Below are 27,370 nucleotides of genomic sequence, written 5' to 3'. Positions count from 1 at the left end.
TCTGAGCAAATGCAGCTTAAGTGCTGCTCGGCCTTGTTAGGGGGGACTGGCGAGCGCGGTGCCGGCGAATCAGCTGGCGAGCCTTTATTTGCGACGAGAAGCCCGATAGGCCTCGGCAAGTGGACCAATTAACATTAAATTTTGTTTCTGGCCTCGCTGGGCCGAGCGCCGGGAAATTCACGGCAAATCCCGCTCGCTACCACACTCAGAAATGTTTCCAGAGAATTGCACCCATAGCGTTTTACAGCACAGCAGGAGGCCCTTTGGTCCATCGTGCCTGCGCCGGCTATCAAGCACTAATCCATTCTAATCCCATTGTCCAGCACTTCATCCGTAACCTTGAATGCCATGGTATTTCTAATGCTCATCTAAATGCTTTTAAATGTTGTGAGGGTTTCCCCCTCTCTACCCTTTCAGGCAGTGAGTCCCAGATTTCCACCATTCTGTGGGTGAAAAAGCTTTTTCCTCAAATCCCATCCTGCCCTTCCCTTAAATCTATGCCCCCCCCCCCCCCCCCCCCCCGTTATTATCCCCTCTACCAAGGGGAAAAGATTCTGCCTATCTCCCCTATTTCTGTCCTCCATAATTATGATGTGGAGATGCCGGTGTTGGACTGGGGTGGACACAGTAAGAAGTCTTACAACACCAGGTTAAAGTCCAACAGGTTTATTTGGAGTAACTAGCTTTCGGAGCGCAGCTCCTTCATCAGGTGAGTGATGAAGGAGCAGTTCACCTGATGAAGGAGCTGCGCCCTGAAAGTTAAGAGATTCCAAATAAACCTGTTGAACTTTAACCTGGTGTAAGACTTCTTACTTCATATTGTGTACACCTCAATCAGGTCATAAGCCTCGTGAGCATATCACATTCTCCAAACAAGTGTTTCTCTTAATTTTGTTGTTTTTGCATGAGATTGGCATTGCAAAGGTCCTGTGAATTATCAATGGTTGCCATTGTCATAAGGGAAAACTTTTGTATTCCTTGGTTTATAGAGAATGGAGTAATCCTGAAGTTTCTTGAACATTTTGTCTCCCACAACATTGACACATTCTCCTGTATGAATGAGAACATTTACAGCCAAGCAGCCAATGGTTGCTGTTAGATGTGGCTGGTGCTGTATCTGAGAGCACAGACGTATGTTCAGGGTCATCCATCTCTACTTTGGCTACACTCCCTCACCCTTTTCCTGTGGTGTGCATATGTGGCACCCTTCTGTTGGTATTGGTCTTGTAGTTAATTCTGCTGATGAATGACAAATACAAGCAAGGTGGTTGAGTTTGCCACAAGCTTTACATCGTTTACTGGTAGCAGGATGTTCTGTCCAGTTGAGGGTAAGTGCAGTCACAGTGAAAACATTGTTTGCAAAAGTGGCAACTCTATTTGTAAGATTGCTGTTGTTGATTTGCAGGTGTTTCCTGGGAAGTGAGTGATGATTAGTGTTCACAGGAGTTGAACTTGAAGAGTGTGGTTGTTTGGCTGTCTCAACTTCCACAGCTCTGTACTTGAAAGCGATAGTGACCTTGCTAACTCCAGCAGCTCTGACTGCTTTCTATTTTTGTCAAGTTCTTCCCGGCATAGTTGGTTGGAGCGCCAACCTTTGTTGATTTGTGTTTTTATTTCCCTTTTCACCTGTTCAACTTTGCCAAAGTCACATTTGACTGTTAGTTGACCCAAGTGCATGAAATACTGCTCAATCATCTCATTGGCTTCTTGCTAAATGAAAAGGTCCTCAGCATTGGATTTATGGGGGGGTCACCCCAAATATGCACTTTGGAATCCCTCTCAGATGTTCCTAGGTAAGGGTTTGCGCCATAATTGCCCAGATGTGGTAACTTCCTCTGGACAATTGTGCTGCACTGGGAACAGTCTGAAAAAGCAATTTAATTGCTGACTTCGGATGGTTCTGCCTCAATTACACTAATAGTTACTCAGAAAAGGTTAGAAGAAATAGAACCTCTTCTCTTCTAACTTTTGTGTAACTAATTTAAATAGCCAGACCAAACCCCCCCATGAAACTCCCCTCACATCTCTGCCTCCCCCAGGACTCCACCATCCCTCCGACTAACCACTCCACCATGGCATTCCCCATCCCCCTAACCCTCCATGGGTTTCCACCACCCCTTGATCACTCCCCAACCCCCACAACAGACCAGCGTCCCCAACCTGACCCCCCGACCCAACTGGATCTCCCACCTGATCTGACCTCACACCCTTAACTCACCCCGCCACTGTTCCAAACCCCACCACCCCAAGATGTCGGACCACCTCCCACCTCCCCAATGTGCAACCCCCCACTCCCCGATCCCACCCATCCTCCTGATGTCCAACTCCCCATCTCCTCCCTCATTTCTGAGCCTCCCACCTACACCCCCCATGGTGTCTGACCTAATCCACCCCATCCTGATGTCCAACCCACCCATCTCCACATCCTCCCAATATCCGATCCCACCACTTCTCAAAACCTATCCACTTATCTTCGACGCACATCTTCTCCCTAGCCTGTCAATTTCAATGGGACCTTTAAACTTACCCACTTTACAGCAGCTAGTGCAGTAACAAAGGAGCGTTTCTCCTTCACTTTGATTCTGTTACATTTTGACACTGGGTGATGCACGATCAATTGCACAAAGACTTGAGTTGGGTACAACTGAGGCTTTATTGCTCTAAGATGTGTGGCCTCCCACAGCAGCTGGCAAAATGGCTGCCGCATGGAGGACACATATATTTATACTCCGCCTACTGGGCGGAGCCAGCAGGCAGGGATTACCATCGTACCTGTAGTACAGGTCCTACCATACATCACCTAATAGAGGTGCAACTGACGAATGTGATATAAAATAGTTACTTTAGAGTTACTAGTTAATGTATGTAGAAATAAGCCACTTTGATTCTGGTAGTTAGGGACAAAGGGGTTTGAGACCGCATGGAAAAAGCAGGAAGAGGTGTGTCTATGAGAGTGATGCTGCATTGATAGGGGCCAGAGAAAGGGATTGGAAGTGAGCCAATCAGAATAGATCGAACAGGTCAGGAGGGACATAGGCTGACCTATGTCCGTCGAGTATGTGAAACTTGATACCATTTGAATTGATTTTGCAGAGATCCCTTTGTCTTTTAGTTCAGTCGTTTTCTGGGGTGTAAGAGGCTGGATGTCTCTTACGTTTCTGTAAGATGATTCAAGCTTGCAAGCTAAATAAATGTAGAACTGGAAAACGACCGCTCATTGATTGTTCCCCTCTTCTTATCGTCTGATTAGTCTGGTCACTCGCGGTTGGCACAGAAAGACCGCCTCGACGAAATCACAGGTCAGTCTGGGGATTAGCACTTTAATTGATGGGATTTCATATTGTTGTTTCGGCTTGGGTTAGGGTTTTGGGCTGATGGGACTTTAATAATGAAGGTTCAGTCTATTATATGGGTTCAGAGGCTGATGTGACTTCATTAATGAAGGTTCAGTCTATTATAAGGGTTCAGAGGCTGATGTGACTTCATTAATGAAGGTTCAGTCTATTATATGGGTTCAGGGGCTGATGGGACTTCAATAGATGGAGGTTCAGTCCAGTATAACTGTTTTTAAATCTGAAGATGGTTCAACTCTATGTGTGAGTGTTTTAAATATATAGTTGATTAAGCTAAAATTGTCTCCTTGGACTGTAAAGTTCCGAGGTCTAGTTGAGATTGTGAGGAATGCTGCATATTGGTTGAAGCAGAAGTCTCTCAAAGGGTTAACAGCAGCAGGCGGAGTTGAAAACAGACAATGCTTCTCACTCAGGCTTTGAGATAACAGCAGCAGCCGTAGTGTAATCGGATACCTTTCCTTTGAGTCAGTGAACACCAGCAAAGTTACGTTTTGAATTAATTAAAGGAAACCAGTGGGTTTCTCCACCTCTTTGATAAAAGTTATTATTTTCGAAAGCAATTGATTGAAATTGCCAGAATCTTAAGTTTTACTTACTTGAAATAAGGTTTATCTCATTTTATCTGGAGATTAATAGAAACTTAAAGAAGATCATGGACACCATTTTAAAAAGTGTCAATCTGGAGATGATAGTTGATTTTGCTAATACTTATGTGTATGTAAAAGAAAAAAAACTTGTTAAAAGAAAAATTGTTAAGATAAAGAAATAATTAAGTTGTAAATGTTATACAAGTTTGTGTTAAGCAAATTGTAAATTTAGTTCTGAGTTGAGATCAGAGCTAAGCTTGCAAGTTGTAGTAATTCAATTTGAATTTTCAAACATTTTTAAGTTTAAAAAAAAAAAAAGAGAGCAAATAGAGAAAAGAAGGACACAGATCTTGAATGCGTTGAATAGCACATTTCAAAGGCCCATAAATCTTTCTGTTATCTTAGACCTAAAACCTAGGAAGATTGACGAGCCAGAGGAATTTCTGGAGCGTTTTAATGAAATCTACCGGGGGCAGTCAGGCGATTTGCTGTATCAAAATGGTCAGAATTCCCCTCAATACTGTGCTATGTTAATGCATTGCCTACCACCTTCTGTGGTTACTGCTGTGAAATGTAATAACATGAATTGGACAGAGAACGACCCTTCCCAGATGGCAAGGGCAGTCAGATTTTACTGGAAGGAGGGTGTAGGCCAAGAAGGAGGCTCAGTTACAAAGGTTAAGACTGAGTATGTAATGAAAAAGGATGATCTGCAACCCCAACAAGCGGCAGAAATGGTAGTTTACCAGCAGGAGCTCCAATATAGTGACTTTGGGTGGGTGGATCAGCGAAGAGGAGGATGAGACAACAGTGCTATATTTCTATCACCCCCCCAGTGGTGGACGTTAGACGTTGAACAGTCACTGCATCACGTTACCCTGGCCTATGACAGAACTGGACGAAACAGGGAGTTGGAGGACAAATACCGGCCATTACTTGAGACCGAATGGCCAGTCAAGGTTACAGCCACAGTCACGGGAAAAGAAGGTACAGCCGATTTTGTTACAATATCACCACATTTATGGCCACAGTCAGCTTCGGTAAGCCCTCATATTACACGTCAGGTCCATGACCAGTACCATGCCAGGGATATGGGGCGAATGGTCAGCATCTTACCGCAGCTCGTCAGAATAGGTATGAGATATACCTTTTGAACAATCCACATCTGACATTTAAATACTGTACCACTATCAATCCAGCCTGTTTTCTTAGTGGTCCCCCTGTCCATGAAGACGCACCTGGCCACGACTGTTTAGCCTTGATTCAGGAAACTACCACAATAAGGGGCGATTTGAGTGACATTTCGTCAGAACAACCTGACATGATTATGTGTGGTCAAATATCCCACCGGGGTTTAGTTAATGACCTACTGCAGGCCCTCCTTATGCCCGCGCAGATTTCCGTTATTAAATGCGCTGCCCACACGAATGGTACAACCCCAGTTGACGTTGGTAATGAACGAGCAGATCGTGCAGCGCGCACAGCCGCACAAATTCAGCAAGTGATGGTGCCTAAAATGTTAAGTCAGACTAAACGATCTACTATGAATATGTCTGCTTCTGACAAGCCAATGCCAACCATCCAAGATGTCATAAGGTTACAGGAGGACGCTCCTGAGAGTGATAAACAAATGTGGAAACGGTTAGGTTGTACATATGATTCTGTTTCCTCTTTATGGACCACGCCTGCACATCAGACTTGTATGTCTGATGCTCTGGCTTTATGGGTCATTGAATGTGTACACTTTGCAACTCATTGTGGGGCTCGAGGGACTAGTGATTTGTTGCTGGACACTTGGTGGCACCCTAAAATGCAGAGGTTGGCCCAAAGTATCAGTAATCGGTGTTTGATTTGTCAGCAATATAACACCGGAAAAGGTATCCCTTGTGGGAAGGGGCAAACCCCGTTGCCCAGTGGTCCCTTTGAGACACTCCAAATGGATTACATTGAGTTGGAAAGGTGTCAATGTTACAAATATGTTTTGGTCATTGTGGATGTGTTCAGCAGATGGGTCGAGGCGTATCCGACTATCTATAGTAAAGCTGCTCCTGTGGTTAAAGTCTTGATGAGGGAAATCCTTCCCCGGTACGGTATACCAGCTCAGTTAAGTTCTGATAATGGGCCTCATTTTATTGGACAAATTAACAAGGAGTTTTGCTCCCAGTTGGGCATACGCCAGCAGTTACACTGTGCTTACAGACCGCAGGCGGCCGGGTTGGTTGAGAGACACAATCAGACCCTCAAAACTAAATTGGCAAAATTAAGAGCAGACACGGGACTGACATGGCTTAAGTTGCTCCCCGTTGCCCTCTTCCAGCTGCGGGTTACACCTGCGGGACCAGCCCGGCTCTCTCCCGCCGAGATTCTTTATGGCAGGCCTCTTAGAACTCCTTGGAGCCTGCAGGTTCCCAGACGGGTTCAGTTTCATCAGATGACTGAAGAAATGACCACCTATGTTCTAGCCCTTACGCAAGTGCTCAAGGAACTCCATGGCCCAGTCCGCGCGGCTCACCAGCCATTGCCCCAGTACCTAGCTCACTTTCAGTCCAGTCCGGTAGTTATGTCATGGTCAAAAATTGGACTAGGAAGGGGTCGGAGCCGCGATGGGACGGGCCCTTCCAAGTTCTCCTTACCACCCCCACAGCAGTTAAAGTGGAGGGGCGAAGTGCTTGGTTCCACCTACATCACTGTAAATTGAGTCCATCTCCACTACTGTAAAAGGTCGGATACTAACCTGCCTCCCTTCTCCAGTGCTATTTTACAGGTGTGGAGCATGATGAAGTGGCTACGCATCGTCTGTCTGATATTTGGCCTCACTTCGCTTGGCGTGTTATTGGCGATGGACATGGAAAAGGGGAATATTATGTATCTGTGTAGCCCCAACCAATCTACAAGGATACATCACCTATGCAAAGGTGATGTTCTTCACTGCCCCCATATACGAGGACATGGTATCGACTCATGGAAGGTCATCAAAGTTAAGGAGAATGCAGGAGTCATGAAGCAGCTGAACCGGTCCCGGCGATGGGAAGGGAACATTATATGGACATTGCCTTGTTTTTGGAATACATGTAAATTTGATTTTGGATGTGTTAAAAGTGGTACAATAAAGGTAAAATCAGGCTGTCAGAAGAGTGTAGGAAGAGACCATGAGAAAGAGAAAGGGACTAGAGAGAGGACGGGGCGTGTGAGAAGGGAAGTACAGCTAGAACGTAGGTTACCGGGAGATACACTTAAGTTAGTTAAAGGCCAAACTGAGGAAAACCCGGGTAGTAAACCTTGGGAGCCCTCGGGGCAATAACCAAGGAGTTGTCTCAGCTACGGTTGTTTGCAATGCAGAACCGGCATGCTCTTGACTATCTTCTGGCCCGTGAGGGTGGGGTATGCGCCATAGTACAGGGCAAGTGTATCATGGGTGTTCAGGACTTGACCGCTAACATTACTAAATTTATGGATCGCATACGGGATCACTTGGACGGGATGCAGGATCCTGACTCTTGGGGTAACTGGGGATTTGGAGGATGGAAGGACTGGTTGATAAATATGGCCATGTATCTAGTGGTAGCTATCGGCCGCATCTTTGTGGGCCTGGCCATCCTTAAATGTGTGATGGGTAGAATGGGGGGTGCACTAGATCAGATCACCGCCCCAATCACCGGAAAAAAAAATTAACTGTTAAAATCCATGAGGGTGAGGCAGATGAAGGAGGGCTAAGACAGGAATTGGAAATGCAGCGACGGATCTTTTTAGATGAGGAACCGTAGCTATGGATTGGATAGTTCGGTTATCATGGAATGATAAAAGGAGGGAATGACGAATGTGATATAAAATAGTTACTTTAGAGTTACTAGTTAATGTATGTAGAAATAAGCCACTTTGATTCTGGCAGTTAGGGACAAAGGGGTTTGAGACCGCATGGAAAAAGCAGGAAGAGGTGTGTCTATGAGAGTGATGCTGCATTGATAGGGGCCAGAGAAAGGGATTGGAAGTGAGCCAATCAGAATAGATCGAACAGGTCAGGAGGGACATAGGCTGACCTATGTCCGTCGAGTATGTGAAACTTGATACCATTTGAATTGATTTTGCAGAGATCCCTTTGTCTTTTAGTTCAGTCGTTTTCTGGGGTGTAAGAGGCTGGATGTCTCTTACGTTTCTGTAAGATGATTCAAGCTTGCAAGCTAAATAAATAACTTCTTTTTACGTGCAAATCCATCTCAACTTTTATTGAGGCCAGACTGACAGAGAAAGAAATTTGGGGATCAACACAACAGTGGTTTACCACACTGGGTTCTGGTGAAAGTTTCGCAGCCCGTGTCAGGAAGGTTGGGTAAGACAGGAAAGGAAGAAATTTGGCATAGGTGAGTGGGTCCAACACTGATTACCACTCCAAGGAAGTTATGGCCCATTGTAATTTTTCTCAGGTGTAAGTGTTTCACAAGTGCCTTCTAATTCTTTACCGCCATAGTGGAAAGGTATATTTCCTTTTCTCTTCGTGATGAAAATTCCCCTTCAAAATTTCACAACAACTTTTACCAATGAGGGAAGACAGATGATGACTCTAAATATAGTTCAACAGGTGGTAGATTGAAAACTTTTCATCAGCAATAGCAGCTTTTCTGAAGCTTTCCTGCTTGTTTGCTCTGAGCTTGTATGTCTTTAACACAGCCTTACTGTTTCCCAAGTCTGCAGCTTAAAATGCTGTTTCTCTGCAGAGAGTAGACAAAACCCTTCAAAAAGAGTCATACCATCTTATTTTCATCATAGTGTGAGGTTCTTGGGATTAGAAACAGCAAGAGACAGCCGGAATTAAATATGCACAAGTGACTCCTTTTACTAAAACAGCTTATTCATTATGGTGGCTTCATGTGAATAAAACATACATATTGCAATTCACAAAATGAATCAATACGAGTCAGCTATTAAAAAATCTTTGACTTGGCTTCCAGTTGTGAAAGGAGCAGCCTGGAGCATGCCGCAGGAGCACAGAGGTCTGGTTCTTATTTCTCTCCTCTGAATCATTATGTGGTATTATGAGGGGATTCATGTTCTTTTGGTATTTCAGCTTTGGATTGTATGTCTTGTAAGACTTCTGGCAAAAGTAAGATACAAGTTAACTTCCACATCTCATCCTTCTTGGATTCTTACATCTTTGAGTCCAGCACTGTTGCTATTTTTAGCGATTGAGTTTGGTGATTCATTGACAGTGAAAGTTCTTAAACCAAACAACATATGCTGAGTAATCAACTGGGACAATCATAACACAAAACAAATGGCACAATGCTGGTAAAACGATGGAGCAGGAAACTTGCATCTCTCCCTCACGGATTGCAGCCCACAATCGCAGAGCTTCTGCAGTTTGTCAAATGCAACATGAGTGGGCACTGCAAAATTGTGCTTTTGAACAGCAAATGAGGCTGTAATAGTGAATTTATTTCTAAGCAGTTTCGGCACCATCTGTAATGTGCAGTTCTATTTTGTTGAAGCATCACAGAAATTTGATCATATTGGGAAAAGCACAGGGGACAAGTCATGGGCTGAATTTGCTTGTGGGTGCAGAGACTGCATGAAATTGGTGCTAGGAGATTATTAGGAGCTTATTATACTGAGTCAGGGCAGGCAGGTGTATAAATTAACGTTGTTATAATTTTGGAAAAATAAGCAGTGGATGGTGGGAAGAACTAATCTGGGCTGATTCTGAGATTTATGAAAGCCAAAATTATTTCTAGGCATTCTCCATTTAGCTTCTGTAATTATTGCATGTTAAAATATTGATTAATTTACACACATACGAATTAGGAGTAGGAGTCGGCCATTTAGCCTCCATAAGCTTGATCCACCATTCAATAAGATCATGGCTGATCTGATTGTGGCCTCAGCTCCCCTTTCATTCTTACCCTCTGTTTGCTTTGACTCGCTTGTAGAAATCATAGAATCCTTACAGTGCAGAAGGAGACCATTCGGCCTATCAAGTCTGCACAACCCTCCGAAAGAGCACCCTAACCCTAGGCCCACTTCTCCGCCCTATCCCCACAACCCAACCTAACCTTTGGACACTCAGGGGTAATTTAGCATAGCCAATTCACCTAACCTGCACATCTTTGGACTGTGGTAGGAAACCCATGCAGACACGGGGAGAGCATGCAAACTCCACAGACAGTTACCCAAGGTCGGAATCGAACCTGAGTCCCTGGCCCTGTGAGGCAGCAGTGCTGACCACTGTGCCACGTCCCACCCCAATCAAGAATCTATCTACCTCTGCCTTTAAAATATTTAATGACCCTGCCTGCACCACTCTCTGGAGAAAAGAGTTCCACAGACTGACGACCCAAAAAAAGAAAAAAATCTTCTCCTCATCGCCATCAAAACTGTACAAAATACACGAGATATGGTCACCAATACCCTATAAACTGCAGCAAAGCATCCCTACTGCAATATTCCATTCCCCTTGCAATAAATGACAACATTTCATTTGGCTTCCTGAATATTTGTGCACCTGCATACCAATGGTTTGTGATTCACATACCAGGACACCAAGGTCCCCTTGTACCTGAGAGTTTTGCAGTCTCTCTCCATTTAAACAATATGCTGCTTTTTTATTCTTCCTGCCAAATTGAACAAGTCCATAATTTCCCACATTAAAGCCCTTCTACCAATATTTTGCCCATTCACTTAACCCATCCATATCCCTTTGCAGATTCTTTATATCGTCTTCACAGTTTATTTTCCTACAAATCATCAGCAAATTTTGCAAACCATATCTCGGTCACATCATCCAAGTTCTTAATATAGACTGCAAATAGTTGAAGCTTCAGCACTGATGCCAGTGGCACTCCACTAGTTACATCATTCTAACCTGAAAGTTTGTTTCCTGTTTGTTAACCAATCTTCTATCTACGTTAATATGTTACCCCTACACCATGTGCTCTTATTTTGTACAGTAATCTTTGATCTGACACCTTCTGGAAATCTAAGTATACCATAAGGAGAGGAGGTGGCGCAGTGACATTGTCATTGGACTAGTACTTCAGAGATCCAGGGTAATGCTCTGGGGTCCTGAGTTTGAATCCCACCATGGCAGATGGTGAAATTTGAATTCAATCAATAAAAATCTGGAATTAAAAGTCTAATGATGACCATTGCCAATTGCCGTAAAACCCCATCTGGTTTGGAAATCTGCCATCCTTACTGGGTCTGGCCTACATTTGACTCTTAACTGCCCTCTGAAATGGCCAGCAAGCCACTCGGTTCAAGGGCAATTAGGGATGGGCATCAAGTGCTCGCCCTGCCAGTGACACCCACATCCCAAAAATGAATTTAAAAATCACAAGTTTCCCTTTATCCAAGCTACTTGTTATTTTCTCAAAGAACTTTATTAAATTAGTCAAAAATTATTTCCCTTTCATGAAGGGATTCTGTCTGATTTCATTGAGATTTTCTAAGTGCCTCGCTATAACCTCCATAATAATAGATTTCCGCATTTCCCCTATGGCCAGGGGTGGACTTACACTTTATTGGGCCCCTCACTTACCTTAATTTCTGAGCCCCCCCCATGACATCATGACCCTCCTGACCCCGCCCACCCTTGCCCGACAGAATGCAAATGCACAAATTGATCTCGGCATAACTGCTTTGATGCCTTTTAACTTATAAAAACAGGCCTTCCAGTTTTGGATGGCAGATGTAAAATATCTGTTCAATTTACCTGCCATTATTAATTCCCAGACTTCCTCTGTCGCGTACTCCCAATATTTCTCTTTTCCTTTTTAAATAGGCTTAAATAGGGTGCTCTTTACAAAGGCCAGTTTAGACTTGATGGGCCAAATGGACTCATTCTGCACAGTCTGGATTCTATGATTCTATTAACTACTTGTAGAAACTCTTTAATTTTGCTTTCATATTTCTAGGTAACTCTCCCTCAAACTCCAATTTTCCCCTGTTTTATTTTTTGTCATTTTTTCCTGTTTTTAAATTCTGTCCATCTTCTAATCTGCCGTTAATCTTTGCGAATAGTGCGCTTTTTCTTTCAATTTGATACTATCTTTAACTTCCTACGTTAGCCACAGATAGTATGTTCTTTCTCACTGGGGTCTATCTACTAGGTGGCTCTGCCACCTTCCTTCAATGCTTAATGGTTGAGACATTCAACCATCTTGGGGACCCAGATAAGGGATACACAGGTGGCAATGTTAAGACCCCCCTCCCAGGTTTTGAGAGTGTGCAAATAAACTAATTCTTTGGGTGGGATTTTCTGGTCCCACCCACCCCCGAGGCTGGAAATTCCCACCCGAGGCCAACGGACCTTTTAATAGTCCATCAAATTTGACCCAAACTCCATAAACAATACTAGATAAAAGCAAATTACTGTGGATGCTGGAATCTGAAACAAAAACAGAAGGTACTGTTTTTGTGTAAGGGAATACTAAGGCAGATGGTCAAATAGAAAGGCACAGGTTTAAATGAATTGGGAGGGATTTTTTTCTAGGAGTGGGAAAACAAGCAGTAGGATTAGGAGAAGGGTAGATAGCTGTACAAGGCTGTGATTAGAGATAGATTTGTCCCTGATTGACTACCGAGGCCATGTGAGATGGTGAGGTCCAAGTGATGATGGGTTGGAGGGCTCACATGGAGTGAGAGATTATGGGAGGATACAGGGCAGTGAACCCAGAGGGGAAAGAAGGTAAGATGAATTGAGATGGAGGCTGAAATAATCAAGGATGCAAAGTTGTACAATGCAGAGGCTGAGGGAGAAAGCTACCTTGGCGACAACATTTTACGATACTTGGTTGAGCAGTAGAGAGTTGGGATTTTAAATGAGGTGAGAGGAATGGAAAAGGTGAGATACTTAAAGGAGGAGAAAATAACAGAGAAAGGGGGCAGATCATGATGCAAATTTGGTGATAAAGACCACACTGCCACAGTGATGGTCTGGGAGGGCCAAGTGGTGGAAGATAGAGCTAAGCAAAGAGGGAAGGTTTTTTGAGGGAAGGTAGTATCACCCCTCAGCTAGGTTCTGTCAGATTCATGCATTCAGGATCCTTGTAGTTTAGAAAATGCAGTACTCACAGGCAGCAGGCTTTTTGGAGTGACACCTAATTTCTCATCAAACTGGGCCTTCAGCTCGAGCTTTGCATTCAGGCCCCTATCATTCTGGAGAGACACTTTATTTCACATCAAACTTTGCTTTCAGCTGGTGGTTTGACTTCAGGCCTCTGCAGTCAAAGTGAGTGTCCATTAATCAGCCTCTCAAGTGTATCCTGTCATTCAATGAGATCTTGGCTAATCTGAATCCGAACTCCATTTACCCATCTTTGCTCCATACTTCCTAATACATTGGTTAGCACAATTAAGTTGATCCCAGATGTAAAACTATTAATTAAGCCAGCATCTACTACCTTCCTGGGAAAGAGTGTAATTATTTTTTCTCTGTCTAAAAATGCTTAAAACCTCAACCTATTAACTCCTCAACCACGATAAAGCAGGAAATACAACCCTAATGTATCTAATAGTACCTCATATTTTGCCCTTGGAGTGCTGGTAACATTATGGTAAATCGGTGCTTCACTTTTCCCAAGGCAAATGTATCCTTTTTAAAGTGTGTTGTCCAGAACTGTATATACTACTTCAGTGTGTTTTTAAAAAAAAATTTTTTTTAACAATGACCTATTTTATAAACAGAAAATGAATAAGTAATAAATAACAAAAATGAAAACTAACCCTAATTGGCAACTGCCTTATCACAAGTAACACTCTCCAAAAATATAATTTAACAGTCCAATATATAATTATCTGTAGCAACGACCTATACATATTATACAGTATATATTAACAACCCTGAGAGTCCTTCTGGTTCCTCCCCCCCCCCCCCCCCCCCATCCTGGGCTGCTGCTGCTGCCTTCTTTTTTCCATTCCATCTATCTTTCTGCGAGGTATTCGACGAATGGTTTCCACCGCCTGGTGAACCCTTGAGCCGACCCCCTTAGAACGAACTTAATCCGCTCTAGCTTTATAAACCCTGCCATGTCATTTATCCAGGTCTCCACCCCCGGGGGCTTGGCTTCTTTCCACATTAGCAATATCCTGCGCCGGGCTACTAGGGACGCAAAGGCCAAAACATCGGCCTCTCTCGCCTTACTTCAGTGTGGTTTAACCACCGCTTTGTATAGCTGTAGCAAAGTTTCCCCTTCTTTATAATCTAGTCCTCTTCATATAATGGCTAACATTATTTTTGATTGCTTTGCCCTTAATTACTATTTTTTAGCGATCAGTGTATACAGTAGCACAGTGGTTAGCACTGTTGCTTCACAGTGCCAGAGTCCCAGGTTCGATTCCTGGCTTGGGGCACTGTCTGTGCGGAGTCTGCACGTCCTCCCCGTGTCTGCTTGGTTTCCTCCGGGTGCTCTGGTTTCCTCCCACAAGTCCTGAAAGACAAGGTTGTTAGGTAATTTGGACATTTTGAATTCTCCCTCAGTGTACCCAAGAGTACTCCCGCCGGGAGTGTGGTGACTAGGGGATTTTCACAGTAACTTTGCTGCAGTGTTAATGTAAGCCTACTTGTGACAATAATAAAGATTTAAAAAAATATATAGTGTCCCAATTCTCTTCGGATCTCCACTGTCCCTAGCTATTCACTATTTGAAAGTACTTGAATCTTTTTTTCTAGGTCCAAAATAAATGACCTCACACTTACCGACGTTGAAATCCATCCGCCTGTGTTATTCCCACTTAGTCAATCTGCCATTGTCACTTTGTAATGTTATGCTGCTGTCTGTACTAATCGTTGGGTCATTGGCAAACTATGATATATGAGTTATTTCAATGAGACAGTGTGTTACCTCAGTCATCAATATAGTGATTAAACACCATGACTGACAAGCAACAGACTGATCTAACATCAGCTGTGACGCTGTTAACCATTTCTGTAGGTGAACAAATCATATCCTGGTCATTTCAGGCGCCTGAATGTGGCGACTAGGGGCTTTTCACAGTAACTTCATTGAAGCCTACTTGTGACAATAAGTGATTATTATTATTCTCTTTGCTCCTGGTTACCTAGAACAAACCTATTGGTGAAACTGCACAACTACAAACTTAAAGTTTTAAATTATGGAATGGATGGATCTTTAAAAGTAAAATTAAAATATTAAACTAGAAATCTTAATGACAATTGTTACATTAATGAGATAATAACATTTTCATATTAATTAAATGGAGACCCTATGTTATGGATGCACAGTGCCTCTGCCATGTTCATATAAATACTGCTTAATTGAGCTAATGAGAGTTGGACGATGCTACTAGTTCTGCTCGGTTTACGTACAAGTTTAGTACTGAAGTGGGGATATAATGATGGCGCTATTGGTAGAGACTTGGCAGTGGCTGTATGTGTACGCGGCCTCTAAGCAAGATGCGTTATTAAGCGTATGTTGCAAAGTACATCATTGATGGAAAGCGCCTTGAGACGTCAGGTGACCGTGAAAAGCGCCATATAAATGCAAGACTCGTTTTTAATATATATTTTGCACACTGAGGGTCGAGTGTAAACATTCTTTTACAGTGTCGACGTTCTCACTTTATCTGTTATGAATATATTTGGGCAGTAATAAAGAGATCTGTACCTGCAGCCCCCCCCCCCCCCCCCCACCCCCGCGGTTTGTTACTGGGTCCAATTGTCAAGTATTGCAGCTACTTCATTGCCACCAGAACACACAAAATAGCACCAAGTGCCCCCCTCCCCTTTCGGCATCTCGAAAGAAGAAATCGGAAAATATCCAGGTGTTGGCCATGCAGGTTAGCACGGTCAGAGGGACATGCTTGGGCTAAAATCTAAGTCAACTTAACGGTGACTTCGTCCACCGTCTACTGTTGAACCGTAATGTATAAAAAGTTTTCAAGTTTGAACATCACAGATTCTTGTCTCTATGGTATGATTGAAAATCTGGCACACTTATTCTCTCCCCCCCCCCCCCCTTACATTATGTAAAACAATACCTGTTCTCATTGTACCCCCGGATTTGGCGGTGGCCGTCGGGTTACCTGACAGAAAAAGAGAGAAAAGGGAAGAGTTGCAACTTATCACGGGTCACCTTTGCAGCATTCTTGAAGCGCAGTCACTGTTTATAGTGTGGGCGCTCTGCTGATTGTTCCTTTTGCAATCCCATATTTCTTTGATAAATCTGAATTGTGTTTCTAAACCATGAGTGGAAGGATTTTGATTTGGTGGTTGGGGGGGGGGGGGAGGTTGTCCTGTCTCACGAGTGAGGGAAAGCGGGGAAAAAACTGCATCAAGCGTTTCGGGAAAGGGTGCCGCAATGTTGCCATTGGGGGTGCGGCGGAACGAGCCCACACATGGACGTGGACCCTTTAAAAGCACTTGTATCCTGTCCCAATTCCTCCCTCGCCTCAAGGAGACGGACAAAGTTGGCTCCTGGAGACACGCGTGCGCACTTGTGATAGTTGGAGAGGGAGGGAGGGAGGAGTGTGGCTTCAGCGTTCAGTCTGGGTCAGAAAGTAAAACATTTCCAGCAAGTGGCGTCCCCACTTACAGCAACACACGCAGAGTGTGTGTGTCCCGCCAAATACCGGGAATTATGACGAGCGAGTTACTTGCGAAGTGATGGGATGAACCGTTATTCCTTATCATAAAGTTAGCGTTGGGTTGCCTGAATACTTTGAGCAGAGAGAGAACGCGGGGCGGGGGTAAAGAAACAATACTCTGTTTTCTAGGACGAGAGAAAGAAAAGAGATTTTGTTTTAATAAGTGGAAAATCACCCAGCTCACTTTGGCGCTTCACATGAAGGAGAAAGTGGAAGGAGGAGTGCGTGTCACCCTGTGAGGGAGGGAGCGGGGAAGGAGAGTCAAGTCCGCCATCCCCGGGCACAGGCAAGGGAGGTGGGCAAGTGGAGGCGGCGAGCCCGGGGTGGGTGCTGCTGGGGCCCCGGGACATGGCGGCGGCGGCGGGAACAGGAGGGGTCAGCACCCTGCCCACTCTCCCCGATGCCGGCAACAGCCCCTTCCCTCCGGGATCATTCAAGGAGCCCAAGAGACTGTACTGTAAAAACGGGGGCTACTTCCTGAGGATCTTACCGGACGGCAGGGTGGACGGAACCCGGGAGAAGAACGATGGCAACAGTGAGTGTTGCAGATTTCCATCAACATCTTTACTGAAAAGTTTTCTTTTCCTTTAAATGTTCCAGCTCCTTGTTTTCATTCCGCATCATCCAAAGCTTTATTTATATTATTATTATTTACTATTCCAGTTATGGTGTTGCACATTCTATTTCCATTGATGTTCTGCAATTCCAACCCCCAAACCAGCACTTAGTCATATTATTGCTATGTAATAATTAACTTAGTTTCCATTCTGCCCCAATTGTAATTTATGGTTTCGACTCCAGTCCTGACCACCAATTCCAGAAATAGTTTCTATTTATAGACTTGATTTATACCCCCCCCCCTTCCAATCCCCAGAAGTACAAGAAACTGTCCACCTTTAAGGCCACAGCTTTTGCTTGACCTTTTGGACACTCGCTAAAAGACCATCGTCACTTTGCCCCATGTTGTGGGGGCGAGATGACCGTTGCCACACCAACCCCACAGCAGGTACATTTTTGTTGCCATTCTTTCGCCCATTTTATTTTGCCAGGTAGCTATTGTTCTGGTTAAAGCTGTAGAATCTATTTTATATATCAACTCTCATCATGAGGTGAAAAAAATGTTTGGGGTGCCTTGGGATGGTTGCCTGGCAACTATAAATAAAACCATTTCATCATCCCCCCCCCCCCCCCCCTGCCCCCCCAACTCCCTGATAATGACTTTACATCCCCCCCCCCAAGATATTTCGGAAATTCTTACTGTTTCTATCGAAGATAAGTGTTAAGAAATATTACTTTTCAACTTTTTGCAGGCAAATCTAACATTTTAAGCAACATGCAACATGTAGCCCAACTCTCGCCCGGATGAATGATTATCTACATGAACCCTAATGTAAGCATTCAGAAATAGAATATCTTGAAAATCCCGCCCACCTTCTTGTTGCATTCTGAGACACCATTATCGATGACATGAAGTTTTCTTGCAATGCAACACTCTCAGACCATCATCTTCTGCCATGCCATTTGCAAATGCTATATAGTCAGAGAGAGATGTGCTACAGGGTGCGAGTGAACGATTGAATTGTGTTTTTCATCATCTCATTATCCATCTTTGTTTCCATTCCTAGGACTGGCAGCAATGCCAGTGATTTAGCACGTCAATAGCACACAATCAGTTGCGATCGGGAATTAAAAAATGAAGTTCTATAAACGGCCAGTTTGGAGGTGGCTTTTTAATAAAATTTGTGTCAGAAACATCAGCTAAAGCAAAACGAGTGCACCTGGGTTGAGATGGATTCCAGTTCAACACAATGTAAATCCGCCAGAGATTTAGCTTTAGCGCCAGTTATGACTAGATTTTGTTCAGGATGTGGGGGAGTGAAATCTAAAGTTTTACAGTTTAGATTTTTGCCATTGGTTTCTGTATTTTTTCCGGTTTCCTCTATTATTACAAGCTGTTTTTTGCGTAATTGAAATGGATTGCTTCCTGAGTTGTCAAATGCTTGCCTTACTCCAACATGGAGTTCTCATTGCAGTGGGTTTGCATCATTTTAGTGGCGGAAGTGCTATGATATTATCTGAACTTTCTAATATTGCACAGACTTACACGATTTTTCATTTTCCTGTCTCTCTCCTCTCTCCCTCTCTCTCTCTCTCTCTTCCCCTCCCCCCGCCTCTCAGTTTTCGACTATCTCACTCAGGCGTTGCACGTTATTTCCTTAAGCTAGTGAAATATGGATTGTATTATTAGTGGAAACCTAGGTGAGGTTTGAAACCAGTTGAAAAATGTTTTAAAGTTTTCTTTAAAACAACATGTGGTGCATTAAGCATTTTGACATGCTCAATTGAGCTTGCCTGGCTTTGCATGCGGCCTTGGGAAGAATGTTCTGATCAACCCTCGATTTACTGAGCATCATTTAAATTACAGGACCGGCATATTGTAACTTTTAATTATTGAACTGTAGTACACATCTGTGTCTGTAGCCTTTATCAAATGGGGTTTTCTTTAGATAAAATGTGCCTGGTGAGAATTTCATTTGAGCATTACAGCCAACATAAATCTATAGCAAAGTAGAGGTAATTTGCAACAACCCTGTGAATCCAGAGCCTTGAAAGAGCCTGGAAGCTTTAAAGAAGTAATGAAGTTCATAGCTTATGGTTTGTTTTTTGTGTTAAATACTGACGGCTACCTAATATGTTAAGACCTGCACACACAAGGATGAACAATTTTGGATTTACTGGAGGCATTAATATGGTTTATACTTGAGTAGTCTTTTGGTTTAGTTTATTAGTATAAATGGCTAAAACTTTTGTCATTCTTGTTGTCACATGAATTTGTTGATTTTTGTCTTCTGTCCTCTGTGTAAAGAGAACATTTTGTTAATTCTGCAGGGGTAGTTTTGAAAGTAAATAGAGTAGTTACATTTTGTCAACAACTTGCTAACATGATGGCATTCTATATTGCAGCAACCACAAACCAAATGAACAGTAATGTATCAACCACATTTTAGAACGAGCGCACCACTTATATTGCACCGCATGCAGTGACGCCACCCCCTGACCTGCATTTGTGTTTCATGGAGATGGTTGTTTAATTAATAACATATGGCTGTGCCTAAAAAAAAAAAGTGATGTCACTGGAGTTTAAACAGCTATAGAGCATTGATTTAGTTCTAAATCAATGAAATTGTAGAGAATGCTATTATGTTGCATTTAATCATAGGAAATGTAATGAGGAGCAAGGGGTAGGAACCAACCAAAGTTGTATTAGAGTTGAAAGGAAATTGAATGTATACTTAAAAAGATAAAAGTTTGCAATTTTTACAGGGAGAGTGAAAGGGACTGGACTTTCAAAAGTGCTGGCACTGACACGATGGGTCGAATGGTCACCTTCTTTGCAATATGATTCACCTCATCCTGTGATATCCATATCCTAAACAAACACAAGTTAAAAAGAAATTGCCTTGCTAAACTTGTTGAGAGGGCAAGGGATCATTTACAGTGAGATTAGCTGTTTGTTATGAAAAGAAATAAAGAAGTATAATCTGGAAAGACTTTTGATGAATTTTTACACAGCATGGTAATGTTGCAATATTTTTTACTTTATAAGATGCATGCTATTTAACTTGAATATGGTATGAAATTGATTTATTTAAGTTCACAGAATTTTTCCAGCGTGAGAAATGTAATGATTTTTTTTTCAAATATGCAAAACAATCAAATTACCCAAATTGTATCTGCAAATCAATTTTGCTGTAATCAAACCAATAAAAGGGTTACATTCAAGATCAATTTTGCCTCCAGTTAGTATGTACAATGGCTCAGTTTGCTGGTCTAAACAATCTTTCGTGCGAGCATTGAAAATTTATACCTAAAATGTAAGAAATAGATTTAGTGTGATGTGCCAAGGGTAGATTTTAGTTTTGGGCATTTGTAAGCTTTCTACCCTGTTACTGCTCAGAATTACTAGTCATAACAGATGTTATTATTGAAACCCGATCATATTGTTTCTGGGATATTTCATCTGTACTGTGTGAAATTGGGCAGAATATTTTCAAATAAACACAAGGCCACAAGTTGAGAAAACATCAAAAATCAATATTCAATTTTTTTGTACATTTTGCATGTTGGGGTATTTGATTAAAAACTATGAGCCAGTTGTGACACTGGGGATTTTTTGTTAGGGTGAGGACTCGAGTAGGGTTAGTGACTTGCTGAAGTATTACACTAATGATAGCTTCAACAAGAGCCACAAAGTTTATAAATATTTCCTGAGGGAAAGCAAAGAAAGTTGCATTTATCCAGCAGCTTTCATGATCTTGGCTTGTCCTATGTGCTTAACAATCACTATTATTTGAGCTAACTGACCAACAAATGATGCAGAAATTTAGATGAGAACAAAATAATAAAGAGTCATCCAGACTCTAAACCTTAGCTCTCTTCTCTCTCCACAGATGCTGTCAGGCCTGCTGAGATTGTCCAGTATTCAAAAGAGATTTTCCAGTTTTTGAACAAAATAAATATCAGGGTTGCTTTGGAAATTTGCTGTTTGACAGTGGTGTCTCATTTAGGCTGTAGTAGGACAGTGGAAAATGTTTGACAACTACATTCAACAGCTCCAGATGTACCTCTGAACAATATTTTTTTAATTAAAAATAATTTTTATTAAAGGTTTTCATAAAATATCAGTAACAAAATGAGAAAGAAAAAAGAACCCAACAGGGTTAAGTACAAAACACAATCTAAAAAAGCAACCCCCCAACCCCCGCTCCCCCTGTACATAAATAATAAATTAACATTAACATCCCAACTTAACACAACCGGTGTATACACCCCCTCAGACCCTCCAGTGTAAATAACATAAACAAAAATAAAGAACCCCCCCCCCCCCCCACCCCGAGCTGCTGCTGCCATTGACCAATGTCTATCGTTCTGCCAGAAAGTCTAAGAACGGTTGCCACCGCCTAAAGAACCCTTGTACCGACCCTCTCAAGGCGAATTTCACCCTCTCCAATTTAATGAACCCTGCCATATCGCTGATCCAGGATTCCACGCTTGGGGGCCTCGCATCTTTCCACTGAAGGAGAATCCTTCGCCGGGCTACCAGGGACGCAAAGGCCAGAATTCCGGCCTCTTTCGCCTCCTGCACTCCCGGCTCCTCTGCCACCCCAAATATTGCGAGCCCCCAGCCCGGTTTGACCCTGGATCCTATCACCCTCAACACCGTCCTCGCTACACCCTTCCAAAATTCCTCCAGTGCTGGGCATGCCCAGAACATATGGGTGTGATTTGCTGGGCTCCCTGAGCACCTAACACACCTGTCCTCACCCCCAAAGAACCGGCTCATCCTTGTCCTGGTCATGTGTGCCCTGTGCAGCACCTTAAACTGTATGAGGTTGAGCCTCGCGCACGAAGAGGAAGAGTTCACCCTTCCTAGGGCATCTGCCCATGTCCCCTCTTCAATCTCCTCTCCCAACTCCTCCTCCCACTTACCTTTCAACTCCACCACCGAGGCCTCCTCTTCCTCCTGCATCACCTGGTAAGTTTCCGAGATCTTTCCCACTCCCACCCACCCCCTCCGAGAGCACCCTGTCCTGTACTGTGTGTGGCAGTAGCCGTGGGAATTCCACCACCTGCTGTCTGGCAAACGCCCTTACCTGTAAGTACCTGAAGGTGTTCCCAGGGGGGGAGCCCGTACTTCTCTAGCTCACCCAAGCTCGCGAACTTCCCGTCCACAAACAGGTCCCCCAACTTTCGTATCTCTGCCCTGTGCCACCCCGAAAACCGTCCACCTGTTCTTCCTGGGGCGAACCGGTGGTTCCCCCGTAATGGGGTCCACGCCGAGGCCCCAACTTCCCCCTATGCTGCCTCCACTGCCCCCAAATTCTGAGGGCCGCCACCACCACTGGGCTCATGGTATACCTCCTTGGAGGGAGCGGCAGCGGCGCCGCTGCCAGCGCCCCCAGACTCAGACCCACACAGGACGCCGTCTCCAGCCTCTTCCATGCAGCCCCCTCACCCACTTGCGCACCATCGTTGCATTGGTGGCCCAGTAGTACCCACAGAGGTTGGGCAGCGCCAGCCCCCCCTATCTCTACTCTGCTCCAGGAACACCCTTCTCACCCTCGGAGTCCCTCGCGCCCACACAAACCCCATTATACTCCTGTTAACCCGCCTGAAAAAAGCCTTCGGGATAAACACGGGGAGGCACTGGAACAGGAACAAAAGCCTTGGGAGCACCGTCATTTTGATTGACTGCACCCTACCCGCCAAGGACAGCGGCAACGCGTCCCACCTCTTGAACTCCTCCTCCATTTGCTCCACCAGCCTTGTAAAGTTAAGCCTATGCAGGGCCCCCCAGCTCCTGGCCACCTGGACACCCAAATATCTGAAGCTCCTCTCCGCCCTTTTTAGTGGGAGCTCGCCAATCCCCCTCTTCTGGTCCCCTAGCTGAACTACGAACAGCTCGCTCTTCCCCATATTGAGCTTGTACCCCGGAAAATCCCCGAATTCCCTAAGGATCCTCATTAACACTGGCATTCCTCCCACCGGGTCCGCCACATACAGCAGCAGGTTGTCCGCATAAAGCGACACCCTATGCTCCGCCCCACCCCGCACCAACCCCCTCCAGTTCCTCGACTCAGTGGCATAGCCAGGGGTTCAATCGCCAGTGCGAAGAGCAGGGGGGACAGGGGACACCCCTGTCTCGTCCCTCGGTGCAACCGAAAGTACTCTGACCTCCTATTTGTGGCCACACTCGCCATCGGGACCTCGTACAACAGCCTAACCCACCTGACAAACCCCTCCCCAAACCCGAACCTCTTCAGCACCTCCCACAGGTACCCCCACTCTACCCTATCAAAGGCTTTCTCAGCGTCCATCGCCACCACTATCTCCGCCTCCCCCTCCCTCGCCGGCATCATGATAATGTTCAAATGCCTCCGCACATTCGCGTTCAACTGTCTCCCCTTCACAAACCCCGCCTGGTCTTCATGGATGATCTGTGGCACACAATCCTCAATCCTCGTGGCTAAGATCTTCGCCAGCACCTTGGCATCTACATTTAGCAAGGAAATCGGTCTGTAAGACCCACATTGCAGGGGATCCTTGTCCCGCTTCAGGATCAAGGAGATCAGTGTCCGGGACATCGTCGGGGGTAAAGCCCCCCCCTCCGTTGCCTCATTAAAGGTCCTAACAAACAGCGGGCCCAACAGGTCCATATATTTTTTATAGAACTCGACCGGGAAACCGCCCGGCCCCGGTGCCTTCCCTGCCTGCATGCTTCCTATCCCTTTGATCAGCTCCTCCAGCCCAATCGGGGCCCCCATCCCGCCACCAGTCCCTCTTCCACCTTTGGAAACCTCAATTGGTCCATGAACGGCCCATCCCTCCCTCCTCCCGTGGGGGCTCGGATCGGTACAATTTCTCGTAGAAGTCCCTGAAGACCCCATTGATGCCAACCCCACTCCGCACCACGCTCCCTCCCCTGTCCTTAACTCCCCCGATCTCCCTAGCTGCGTCCCGCTTCCGAAGCTGATGCGCCAGCATCCGGCTTGCCTTTTCCCCATACTCGTAGACCGCCCCCTGGGCCTTCCTCCATTGCACCTCCGCCTTCCTGGTGGTCACCAGGTCGAATTCGGCCTGGAGGCTGCGCCTCTTCCTCAACAATCCTTCCTCAGGCTCTTCCGTATACCTCCTGTCTACCCTCACCATCTCCCCCACCAGCCTCTCCCTCTCCCCCCCCCCGCTCCCTCTGCTCCTTGTGGGCCCTAATGGAGATCAGCTCTCCCCTCACCACCGCCTTCAGTGCCTCCCATACCATCCCCACTCGGACCTCCCCGTTGTCGTTGGTCTCCAAGTACCTCTCTATACTTCCTCGGATCCACTCGATCACCTCCTCGTCTGCCAACAGCCCCACCTCCAAGCGCCACAGCGGGCGCTGGTCCCTCTCCTCCCCCATCTCCAAGTCCACCCAATGCGGGGCGTGGTCCGAAATGGCTATTGCCGAATACTCGGTATCCTCTACTCTCGCTATCAGCGCCCTACTCAAAATGAAAAAGTCGATTCGAGAATAAGCCTTATGGACATGTGAGAAGAATGAAAATTCCCTAGCCCCCGGCCTTGCAAATCTCCAAGGGTCCACCCCTCCCATTTGGTCCATAAATCCCCTCAACACTCTGGCCGCCGCCGGCTTCCTACCCGTCCTAGACCTGGAGCGATCCAGTGCAGGATCCAACACCGTGTTAAAGTCTCCCCCCATTATCAGGCCTCCCACTTCCAAGTCTGGGATCCGACCCAACATACGCCGCATAAAACCCGCATCGTCCCAGTTCGGAGCATACACATTGACCAGTACCACCCTCTCTCCCTGCAACTTACCACTCACCATTATGTACCTACCGCCATTATCTGCCACAATGCTCGATGCCTCGAATGACACCTTCTTTCCCACCAAGATCGCCACCCCTCGATTTTTGGCATCTAGCCCCGAGTGAAACACCTGACCTACCCACCCTTTCCTCAGTCTTACCTGGTCTGCCACCTTCAGGTGTGTCTCCTGGAGCATAACCACATCCGCCTTGAGCCCCTTCAGGTGCGCGAACACGCGGGCCCGCTTAACCGGCCCATTCAGTCCCCTTACATTCCAGGTTATCAGCCGGATCAGGGGGCTACCCGCCCCGCCGACTAGCCATGACCCCTCCTCAGCCAGCCACTCGCCCGCACCCCACACCCGGCCCGTTCCCCACAGCGGCATACCCCCGTCTCGACCCCCCCCCCCCCCCACTCACTCCAGATCCTCTTTGACCTTCGCAGCAGCAACTCAATTCCCCCCCTCCCCCCCCCACCGGCTAGGACCCATCCTAGCTGGTGTACTCCCCTCGTTGCACTTCCGCAAGTCAGCTGACTCCTGCTGACCCTGGCCACTCCCGCCTCCCCTTTGACTCCTCCCATTGTGTGGCACACCCTCCTCTCCCGCTCCCCATCCACAGGCTCTCCCCCTCCCCCCTCTGTCCTAAGCGTGGGAAACAATCTCGCTCCCCGGCCCTGCCCCCCCCCCCCCCAGTCTTCGGCGCGGGGAAAAAGCCCGCGCTCTCCATCGACCAGGCCCCGCCACCAACCAAAATTGCCCAACCCGCCCCATCCACCCTCCCCAACCCGAAAGAGAAAAACACAGAGAAAAAGAAACCCAAAACAATGCAAAGGCCCCCCACCCCGAACAAAAAATAGGCATAACATATCCACCGCAATCCCCAATCGCCCATCCCGACCCTCAGTCTGTGTCCAGCTTCTCGGCCTGAACAAAGGCCCACGCCTCCTCCAGAGACTCAAAATAAGGGTGCCGGTCCTTGTAGGTAACCCACAGTCGCGCCGGCTGCAACATGCCAAACTTCACCCCCTTCCTGTGCAGCACCGCCTTCACTCGATTGTACCCGACCCTCCTCTTCACCACCTCCGCACTCCAGTCCTGGTATATTCGAACCTCTGCGTTCTCCCACCTGCTGCTCCTCTCCTTGGCCCACCTGAGCACACACTCCCGATTGACGAACCGCACCAGCACTGCCCGCAGAGGCTCGTTAGCCTTGGGCCTCCTCACCAACACTCTATGGGCCCCTTCCAGCTCCAGGGGCCCCTGGAAGGACCCCGCTCCCATCAGCGAGTTCAACATGGTGACCACATAGGCCCCCACGTCCGGCCCCTCCATCCCCTCCGGGAGGCCCAGAATCCGCAGATTCTTCCGCCTCGACCGATTCTCCATCTCCTCGAACCGCTCCTGCCATTTCTTGTGGAGCGCATCGTGCGCCTCCACCTTTACCGCCAGGCCTAAGATCTTGTCCTCATTGTCAGAGATCTTTTGTCGAGCCTCTCGGATCGCCACCCCCTGGGCCGTCTGTGTCTCCAGCAGCTTATCACTAGAAGCCTTCATTGGCTCTAGCAGGTCTGTTTTAATCTCTCTGAGGCAGCGCTGGATACCCTCCTGTTGCTCCTCCTCCCACTGCCTCCACGCTGCCTGGTCTCCGCCCGCCGCCATTTTGTCCTTCTTCCCTCCCTTCTTCGGGTCCACCACCACCTTTTTTGTCGCCCCGCTCTTAGTTAAAGCCATATACGGACGGGGAGCTGTTATTAACTCCTTCCCACACCGGGAAACGTCGGCAAAGTGCCGTTGGGGGCCCTGAAAAGAGCCCAAAAGTCCGTTTTTGCGGGAGCCGCCGACTGTGCGACTTAAGCTCCGCATAGCCGCAACCAAAAGTCTCGAGAGGGAATCCTTTTGGCAGTGTTCGCTTCACCAATCTGCCCCAAAAAGTCTGTGGAAACTCCTGAAAAAGGTCTGAGAGTCTGTTCCAGACGGGAGCTGCCGAAAGCGCAACCTACTCTTCCATGGCCGCCACCGGAAGCCTCGTCCCCGCTTCTTCAATGGCCTTGGTGAGATCTTTTCACAGTTGTTCCCTCTGCTGCTAGAATTCACCTTTAATAAAGGCCCTCAAGTCAGCTTGAGGCCTTTAAGCTTGCCCTTCCCCCACCTGCATGCTGGAAGAGGCTTTTGTCTTTCCTGCAGCTCCAGCCAAATCTTTTACTGTTTCTGCCGGGTCTGGTAACCAAGAGACATACCATTCCTGGGGGACACTGTCGGGGGAATGTTGCAGTCTTCTTCCCACACCGGGAAATGTCGAAAAAATGCCGTTGCGAGCTCTGTAAAGAGCCCAAAAGTCCGTTCCAAGCGGGAGCTGCCGAACATGCGACTTAGTTCTGCATAGCTGCAACCGGAAATCCCCTGAACAATATTATTGAGATACAAACTTTTAATTGGACTAACAACTGGAAGGTGGATGATCTCGTAAA

General features: G+C 46.1%; 1 protein-coding gene and 1 long non-coding RNA gene across 2 annotated transcripts in view; one reads left to right on the top strand and one right to left on the bottom strand.

The window, feature by feature from the left end:
* Window positions 1–8,148: 8,148 nt before the first annotated feature.
* Window positions 8,149–17,252, bottom strand: LOC140408466 (uncharacterized). The gene is made up of 3 exons (XR_011940114.1): window positions 17,025–17,252; window positions 15,929–15,973; window positions 8,149–9,029 (listed from the first exon to the last, which is right to left on the bottom strand). It is a non-coding gene; the product is annotated as an uncharacterized lncRNA (long non-coding RNA).
* fgf2 (fibroblast growth factor 2) overlaps window positions 16,421–27,370 on the top strand; it is a 95,938-nt gene continuing 84,988 nt past the window's right edge. Inside the window, exon 1 of the mRNA XM_072495701.1 lies at window positions 16,421–17,069. Within this exon, the coding sequence (XP_072351802.1) occupies window positions 16,883–17,069 (187 nt within the window). The 5' untranslated portion in view covers window positions 16,421–16,882. The remainder of the gene's footprint in view (window positions 17,070–27,370) is intronic.

This window comes from Scyliorhinus torazame, chromosome 3 (genome assembly GCF_047496885.1).
Source record: "Scyliorhinus torazame isolate Kashiwa2021f chromosome 3, sScyTor2.1, whole genome shotgun sequence".
NCBI lineage: Eukaryota > Metazoa > Chordata > Chondrichthyes > Carcharhiniformes > Scyliorhinidae > Scyliorhinus > Scyliorhinus torazame.
This window is presented reverse-complemented; position numbering and strand designations above follow the sequence as displayed.